Source organism: Dipodomys ordii, unplaced genomic scaffold (genome assembly GCF_000151885.1).
Source record: "Dipodomys ordii isolate 6190 unplaced genomic scaffold, Dord_2.0 Scaffold26, whole genome shotgun sequence".
Taxonomy (NCBI): Eukaryota; Metazoa; Chordata; class Mammalia; order Rodentia; family Heteromyidae; genus Dipodomys; species Dipodomys ordii.
The window spans coordinates 10,640,149-10,649,272 of record NW_012267242.1 but is presented as its reverse complement, the minus strand read 5'-3'; the positions used below and the strand labels follow the sequence as shown (position 1 = coordinate 10,649,272).

At 44.0% G+C, this 9,124-nt stretch overlaps 2 protein-coding genes across 3 annotated transcripts in view; both read right to left on the bottom strand.

The window, feature by feature from the left end:
* The window catches only part of LOC105984869 (histone H2B 1/2), a gene marked incomplete at its 5' end in the record, with an annotated part of 7,617 nt that extends 4,897 nt beyond the window's left edge, over nucleotides 1-2,720 (bottom strand). Inside the window, one exon of the mRNA XM_013015182.1 lies at nucleotides 2,688-2,720. Within this exon, the coding sequence (XP_012870636.1) occupies nucleotides 2,688-2,720 (33 nt within the window). The remainder of the gene's footprint in view (nucleotides 1-2,687) is intronic.
* LOC105984867 (histone H3-like) overlaps nucleotides 1-8,515 on the bottom strand; it is a 19,126-nt gene extending 10,611 nt beyond the window's left edge. Inside the window, exons 1-2 of one of the 2 annotated variants that reach the window (XR_001175018.1) lie at nucleotides 8,105-8,515; nucleotides 4,881-5,236 (exon numbers count right to left, since the gene is read on the bottom strand). Coding sequence is in view for 1 of the 2 variants with exons in the window: in XM_013015181.1 (XP_012870635.1) it covers nucleotides 8,206-8,498 (293 nt within the window). In the remaining variant the exon portion in view is untranslated. Of the gene's footprint in view, nucleotides 1-4,880; nucleotides 5,237-8,104 lie in introns of those variants that run through there. The other variant, XM_013015181.1, reaches the window with a different exon arrangement.
* Nucleotides 8,516-9,124: the final 609 nt, after the last annotated feature.

Sequence of the window (9,124 nt, the reverse complement as noted above, 5' to 3'; positions counted from 1 at the left end):
CGCCCTCGGAAGGAGCTGTCGCCTTGTGCTCTTCAATCTTGCGGAACCGGCATTGGGGTGGAGGGATGGCCGGAGTGTCATCAGAGCCGGTGACAGTGCCTGCTTCCCCCGACTTCGGTTTCCATGTCCCTCACCTCCGTTCCTAACTGTCTAGGCCTCACCCGTGTGCTGGGGTTTGCCGGGTTTTATTTATTTCAGTGAGATAAGTGGAGAGGTTTATCAGGATAAAACTGTCCCACTAAGGTACCTGTGACACTTACATCTCTTGCATTAGTTTGTGGGAGCATTTTCTGGGTGTCCAGCCCCTCACTTTTTGCTTAGGCTTATAATATGGACAGGGTATGTATCGGCGTTCAAAGGAGAGATTCAGAGCAAGGGTCATGGCACTGCCTTTGCATCCTGCAAGTCGGGCCCAAGATTGTAGCCTGGGAATCTTGAGTCAATCCTCTTACCTTTGAAATTCTGCTTCAGAGAACTTTAGAGTTGGCAACTCTAAAACAGGTGTCAGGACTGAGGCCAGGCCTTGTCCATATCATGAGGAAGTAAATTTCTATGGAACTCATGTTTCCCATTTGTAAAATGTGGACAATAGTAGTACTGGACAAACTAAAATTATCCCTGTAAACACCTAACAGTGTCTAGTCTAGAACCGTCAGTTTGATTGCCCTACTAATAGTTGCTAATTTACAGAAATCTCAACAAGATGTATTGTGATATACATTAGTTTCTAGTGTTTCCTAGTTTCCCTAGATTTCAGAAGCTCTGAATAAGTCTTTTCTAGTCCCACAAATCTGCAATTCTCAAATACATACTCTCTTGACAGTTGCTATTTTTTTTTTTTTTGGTTCAACATGTCTTCCTCTCATTGTAATTCTGAGAACTGTTCATTCTTAAAGATTAATTCCTGAGTCTCTCCCTTTCTATCGTTTGGTTTTTATCCCTTTGGGTTCTTGCTTGTACCCCTTCCTATCTGTTCCACATCTTTCCATTCTCTACCTTCAGCATTAGGGGACAACATTCCTCAAGGTAAGGATTTGTCTTTTGTACCCAAACTGCCCCCAGTACACCATAGGTGGGTAAGATCAGGGAATTAGAATAAAAATAAGAAGAGAAACTAGGATTGGAGCTTTAAGCTGGTGGGTAGTATCAGAAATGTGTATGAAATGTAGATGGATAACAAGAGGGTACAAAGCTGGGCTCTGGTGACTCACACCTGTAATCCCAGTTACTTGGGAGGCTGAGATGGGAGGATTGAAATTTGAAGCCAGTTTGTCAGGAAACTCCATGAGTCTCTTATCTCAAACTACTCAGGAAAAATAAAAAGCTGTAACTGGAGCTGTGACTCAAGTGGTAGGGCACTAGCTTTGAAAGAATCTCTTGGGCTGGGAAGTTGGCTCAGGGGTAGAGGGCTTGCCTTGCATGCCTGAGGCCCTGGGTTCGATTCCTCAGCACCACATAAGCAAAAAGCTGTAAGTGGCAAAAAGGCCCTGGGTTCGATTCCTCAGCACCACATAAGCAAAAAGCCGTAAGCTCAAGTGGTAGAGCAGTAGCCTTGAGCTGAAGAGCTGAGGGACAGCGCCCAGGCCGAGTTCGGGCCCCACGACCGGAACCCCCCCCCCCAAAAAAAAAGAATCTCAGGGACAGTGGCATCAAAAAAGTGGGGGAGGGTACAAAAAGGAATGGAAGAGCAACAGCGGATAAGAAGGGCTGAAATGAGAACTGGAAGCTAGCTACTGCAGTAAGCAGGAGGGACCAGGTCTAGCTATGTACATACCTGGATGGGGAAAGGGCAAAGCTGGACTGTTGAGGCAAAAAGTAATCAAAGATGACTCTCTACCTCCTTGTCTGAGAATCAGGGAGGAGGATGCCACTTGCCTGGATAGAGAAGGTAGAGTTCACTTAGGGCCATGTGTGAACAAAGCTGGCAACTCGGGATAATCTGAGCTGGCTTCAAGAAAAGACCCCTGGGGAATGAGTGTCTAAAACTGTGGATTAGGACAGAACATCCTATTAATGCTTATGAATCATCAGATTCATAACAAAGTTATGTTATTTCATATTTAAGGAATAATTTTATTCTGAACCAGAGGAAAAAAATGAGAAAATTGGGCACCATTTCTTAGGTTCTTTGCAGTACCTAATTTTAATAAATGCATACTAAATTTATTATTGCACACCATGTTTGATTTGTAAATCTTAAATATATACATACATGTATCTTTAGTATGTTAATTTTATTAGGATAGTTCACCTGGTTGCTCCTTCATCAAAGAAAATGAAATTTAACCTTTTGGTAAACTGAGGCAACATGCCTTTGTTTTTTAAAAAACCTGCTACATTTGAAGAAAAATTGTTACTTACATCAGTGGTTATCAACCTTTAATGTGTATCAGAATTGCCTGGAGGACTCAAACTTTTAAAGCATAAATTGCTAGGTGCGTAGGTCTTACTCCCAGGGCTTCTGATTCAATAAGTACAGGGCAGGTCCGGGCCCAGGATTTTTGTACCTCTAACAAGTCTCTCGGTGATCTGTGCTGCTATACTGGAATCCACTTTAAGGACCACTGACTTAGACAACAGACATGTTTTCTTCCCTCATTAAAAAAAAATTTTTTTTATTGTGAAAATACCGTACAGAGGGGTTACAATTACATGGGCAGGGTAATGAGTATATTTCTTATCAAGCATTGTTGCCTCCTCCTTTGTTTCTCCTTCCCACCCCTTCCCATCTGCCTCCCCCCTCACCCCCAGCCAAAGTTGTAAAGTTTGTTTTTCAACATTACAACTTGTACATCTCATTGTTGCAATGGGTCCACCTGGATCCGTTTGTTTTTGCCCTTCCCCTCTAAAAATTATACCAACATCAAATACAATGAAAGCAGGGGTTATACTGTGGGGGAGGGACATACAAAGCAACAAAGAAATCATCTTATAAATATGTTAGAAACAATCCCAAGAAAGAAAAAAAAAACTTTCACCTAACATCAACTTATCTGACCTTTTCTGCTTGTCTCAGACATATACTAGTTATTGCAAATAAGGGAAACCATGAGACCTACTTTTTTTGGGCCTGGCTTACTTAATATAATTTTTTTCCAAGTCTTTCTATTTCCTAACAAATGGGACAATGTCATTCTTTCTGATGGAGGCATAGAATTCCATTGTGTATATATACCACATTTTCTTGATCCATTCATCTACTGAAGGGCATCTATCTGGGTTGGTTCCATATCTTAGCTATGGTAAATAATGCTGCAATAAACATAGTTGTGCTGGTAGCTTTAGTATGGTCTTGTTTGTGATCATTTGGGTAAATGCCCAAAAGTGGGATTGCTGGGTCATAGGGGAGCATTATATGGAGTCTTTTGAGGAACCTCCATACTACTTTCCAAAGTGGTTCAACAAGTTTACATTCCCACCAACAATGCAGTAAGGTTCCCTTTTATCCACATCCCCTCCAGCAGCTGTTGTTATTAGAGTTCTTGATTATAGCCATTCTAACTGGGGTGAAGTGGTATCTCAATGTTGTTTTGATTTGCATTTCTTTTATGGCTAGAGAGGTTGAGCATTTCTTCATGTGTCTATTGGCCATCCTTCTTTCCTCTTCAGAGAAGTTTCTCTTTAAGTCCTTAGTGCACTTATTCCCTCATTTTAAAAATTGATTTGTCTTCTATATTTTGTTCCGTACTGCTTCATAGAACCTCAGTGAGATCATATATTTGTCTGCATGTTGCCTGTTTTGTTTTTTTTTTAATTCCAGTCCTGGGGCTTGAACTCAGGGCCCAGGTGCAATCCCTGAGCCGCATTGTGCTCAAGGCTAGTGATCTATCACTAGAGCCATGGAGCCATTTCTGGCTTTTTCTGAGAAGTTTATAGGCGATAAGAACTTTCTTGCCTGGGCTGGGTTCAGATGGTGATCGTTAGGTCTCCGCCTCCTGAGTAGCTAGGATTATAGGCATGAGCTACTGGCACCCAGCTTGCATGTAGCCTTTAAAGTTAAAAAGTATCACAGTAATATGTGAATTAGAAATACTGTTTCAGGTGAGATTTTAGGAAAATGAGGCATCCTGAGCATAAGAAGCCTTCTTAGCTTGACATCATCAAAAATGTTACTCTTGTTCCTTCTTTCCTTACCTTCTGGATGATGCAATGGGATTCCAGGAGTTTTGCTCCCCCCACCCCCTTTTTCCCACACAGTCACAAGCCCCATCTGTTTCCCCCATTTCCCACAATGCAATGATTTCTACCACATTAGGAAGTTCCTACAGTAATTATCTGCATTTCTCATCATGCTAATATGTAGTAGCATTTTGTGCTATTGGGCCTCCCTATTGTGTGTGTGTGTGTCTTCCTAGGTTTATATAAGCTCCTGGAGGGCAAGTCTTATATCCTTTGCCTTGCTGGTATTTCCATCGTCAAGGACCATGTTTTAAACCTAGTTTGCCTTAAATGTTGATGTTGGTAAAAACCAAATGCAAAGACCTACAAGTTAGTCTTTTGGGAGCTGACATAGTATTTCAAGTATATACTGCCAATTTTTGGTGTCAAATTGTTAATGGAAAATCAGCGCAGCTACTCAAACCTTCCATCTGGTGAGAGAATTTAGGCAAGATGAGCATGTGGTGAAAATGACAAGAAAGTTTGTTGGGATGGAGAAAATATACTTTTTCAAATCTAAAGTGGGTTATCTCTAGGGTGACCATGATTGTGTGTGTGTGTGTGTGTGCGTGCGTGTGTGTGTGTGTGTGTGTGTGCGCGTGCGTGCGTGCCTGTGCGCGCATGCGTGCCTGTCTCTGGGCTTTTGATAGGAAAATGGAGGAGAATGGAAAACGAATAGGCTGGACTTGATTATCAACAGGTGAGGACTGTGTATTGAACAGTGAGGGGCACAGAGCTTTCCACGGGTTTGGAGGTTGTGCCAGAGAGTTGGGACAGGAGTTTTGATAGGAGGTCTGAACAAGTAGGCAGAGGTGAATGAAAAAGCCACTAGGTCAAGGAAGGTGGGGCCTTTCAGTTGGGCCACAATGGGATGTTTACAGCTGGGCTCAGGTGGATTGCTCTGCCTGTGCTTCAGATGAGTTTACACATACCTGGGATTTTGCCTGTCTGTATGGGCCTGGGGCAACCCTTCAACTGGCAGAAAGTTCCTCCTATTGTCTGGCCTCAGTTCTTCCTGCTGTTGGAAATTTACTCTCTCCTCTGAACTCCTTTTTCCCAGGTAAAATATCCATGGAAACTAAAATGTGAAATCACAAAACAGAACAAGATTATTGATCAAGGGCAAAACCTCTTGGTAAAGAAAAAACAAAAAGCAAAAGAACATCTCTCCCTCACTCAAGTTTACCAAGCTGTCAGCTTTGCCGAAGGCTACTGACAACCTTGAGGTTTATCACCAGCTGCACTGAGTGCTACCAGTAGCCAGAAGCTTATAATAAAAATAACTTCTGTCATAGTGTCAATAGCATTGATAGTATTGATCATGCTGACCAAGTCAAGATTATGTTTTGCTGATGCTCCTGTGACTTAAGGCTCTGTTTTTGCTATGTTTTACTCCTGTAATCTTGCTTGACTCAGTAACAGGGCCTTAAGCCCACCAATTAAAGACCACCACTGAGTGGTCTCACTATGGGAAGCCTATTGCAAATTATTACGTATGGTATTTACCATAAAGAATAAAGTTCATATAACCAATGAAAATGTGTCAAATCTGCCTTGCATACCTTGTCTATATAACTCTATGTAACCTATCCCTATAAAAACCCCTCCTACCCTGAGCTCAACGCTATTCTCCTACTTCCCGGTGATAAGAAGCTGAATAAAGTTCCTAGGTCCTTTAACTGGGTGTCTTCAAGTCTCTCTTGAATCCAGGATATTATATTCAGGGCTAGCACTTTACCATTTGAGTGCACAGCTCCACTTCTGGCTTTTTTTGGTGATTAATTGGAGTCTCATGGACTTTCCTGCCTTGGCTGGCTTAGAACCAGGATACTCAGATCTCATCCTTCTGAGAAGCTAGGATTATAGGTGTGAGCCACCAGTGCCTGGCTGGTTCTTGTTGTTGTTAAACCAGGGCATGCTTCATTGAAAAACAAGGGATTCGGAGTATTAAATTTCTCGGGACCAGACTAAGGGGAAGTTATTGTCCTAAGGGTCGAGGAATTTTACTGAATTGTATTTGATCTCTAGGCTACTGTTTACTGGCCCAGATGAAAGATCTGTTGTTTCAGAACTATGGAATAACCTGCCTAGAATGAAGCCTGTGCTTAGAGAGGGTACTCAAAGACTTCTTGCTGATACTTTTTGCGGGGGGGGGGGGGGGGGGGGGGGGGGGGGGGGGGGGGGGGGGGGGCTCAGAGGGATGAGGGTGGGGTTGGTCATGGGGCTTGAATTCTGGGTCTGTCCCTCAGCTCTTCAGCTCAAGGTGAGCACTCTACCACTTGAGCCACAAGCACCACCTCCAGTTTTCTGGTGTTTAACTGGAGTTGAGTCTCACGAACTTTCCTGTCCAGACTGGCTTTGAACCACGAACCTCAGATTTCAGCTTCTTGAGTAGCTATGATTACAGGTGTGAGCCACTGCCGTGTGGCTTATTACAAGATTTTGATAGGCCACTGAGGATGCTCTAAAGATTAATTATACGGTTCTCTTTGACAACTTCCGATCCCATTTTCTATTTGAGATTTTTTTTTTTTACATTTTACTGTCATTGATACATTGAATGCAAAAATAAAGTATTAAAAAGTTTCCACATGCGAATGTAATAGTACTAAATTAAATCTAAGTTTAAGAACGAGAAGTGTGTATACCTGGCAATGTTTAATCCCAATCAGGATAGAAATGGAGAAGTAAAAGTAGAGAATGGCTTGATGTATTCTTGGCAATGTTCGTATGGTATGACTTACTTTTGTCTTGTGAAAACTGCATTATGCACACCTTTGGCCCTCAGCTCCACCCATACTTGAGCTTCTCCCACCATACAGATGGCTCCTCCCTCTCTCTGCCCAGACCCACCTGAACTCTCACCTTCCTGCTTCCTCTCCCCCAGACCCAGCTGCTACCTATAGTGGAGGCTGCCACGTGCTCTCTCTCCAGGGCCAATATGGCTCCTCTAATAAACCTTGTAATAATCTTTCTCCTGTTCTGCCTGCCTCAGCATGGTCCCCTGGCATGGATGTGACCAACCTCTCAAAAATGGAGTTGCATCTAATGGATATCTGGTAGGTATTTCCCTACAGGTCTCTCATTGCAAGATACAAATCACATACCCGAATTAATTCAGCTTGATTTTAGTTTGCATGACTTTTATGGATCACATTAAAATGCCTGCATCTGCACCCTTGCAAAACCACAAAAGCAAGTCTGTTCATTTTATAGGCGTATGTCTCTGAAGGATCAAAAAAAAAGTACTACACTGGTCAGAGTAAGCACTTAAACATTTGAGGAGTCTCTGATCGAACCTCTTTTGTCTGTTTTTAAATGGTAAACCAGCGGGTCTATCAGTTCTCACCCTTTGGAGGGGAGCCAAAAGTCAATGCATTCATTGTTCAATGTGCACAGAAAGGATTACTGCGTACAATGGTAAAGAATAAACGCTTGAAATGAAAAAGGTAAATTGACAAACTGGCAGAATTGAAAGTTAACTACCATCTGAGGAGTCTAGTTCTAATCCTGCTCATTAAACACAGGGAGTCGAGAATAACCTTGCCGGGAAGATGAACAATTCAGTTCAAGGAACCCATCCTTTTTGCCTGGGGCTGTAATTTGGCCAGGGCACTGTCCTTGAACCTTTGTCCTCAAGGATAAAATGTACCACTGGAGCCAGTTTCACTTCTGTAGTTTTTCTTCCTGGCGTTTATTTAGAATTTCACGGGCTACCGTGGTGGACCAGCTTTGAACCGTAATTTTCACATTTCACCCCCGAAGTAGCTTTGATTGCAGGTTTGAACCACATCAGAAATGGCTTAAGGCACAGTACTTTAGCAAAGGAAACACCTTAAGCTTCAACTGCTTTTGCAATCACCTAGGCATCCTTAGCCACGCTGAAACAGCGTAATTTTTTCCCCAATGGAGCAAACATAAACCAATGTTAGCCCCCTAAACTTACAGCGCCGTGCACAGCTCTCCCGATGACCACATGGTGGCCCTAAAAAGGGCCTTTGGGAATGGGACAAAACCGGGGCGGCGGCTTAGCCTCCGAAGCCGTACAGGGTGCGGCCCTGGCGCTTGAGCGCGTAAACCACGTCCATGGCGGTGACGGTCTTGCGCTTGGCGTGCTCGGTGTAGGTGACCGCGTCTCGGATCACGTTCTCCAGGAACACCTTCAGCACCCCTCGAGTTTCCTCGTAAATGAGGCCCGAGATCCGCTTGACACCCCCGCGCCGAGCAAGACGTCGGATGGCAGGCTTGGTGATGCCCTGAATGTTATCCCTCAGGACTTTACGGTGGCGCTTAGCACCGCCCTTGCCCAAGCCCTTTCCACCTTTTCCCCTTCCAGACATCGTGGCTGTAGATTGCAGACAGCAGATAGCAGAGTGAAGTGAAACAGGCTTTCAGCGGCTATATATGTAAGAGAATCGGACCAGATTGAAAACCAGAGGCGCGCGCGCGGGAAGCAGCTCTCCAAGCCCTCCCCGTCCCGGACATTGCGTCATTCGTCGTCGGCTTGCTCCTCGGCTGCCCTCTACCGGCCTCTCTGAAGCTTCCCTTTATTCTTATTTTCTGGTGGATGGTTCGTAATCCCAGGGAGAATTCAGATCCCAGCACTTTGTTTTCAGATTCCACAGTCTGTTTTTCTCTTCCCTTGTAGGCTTCACAGTGGAGCCAAACTGAGGTTAGAAGGAAAAGCGTCTCTGCAGAGAAAAGCCGAGGAAGAGAAGATGGAGTTCAGAATAGAAGAGAAAGGGCCAGCTTGGGGATCGAATCCAAACCAGAGAATTCCGAATCATGGTTAAGTTACACAGAACTGCAGAAAAGCAGTTCGGATCCTTAGGCTGCCGGAGTCGGGAGCTGCGGCGGGGTATGTGTGGAATGAGGAGGTCAGAGAGAAGTCACTATAACGCCTGAGTCCAGTCGGTATTTTGATGGTTGTAGGCTAAGCCAGAAGTCAGATCCTAGGACAACTGGC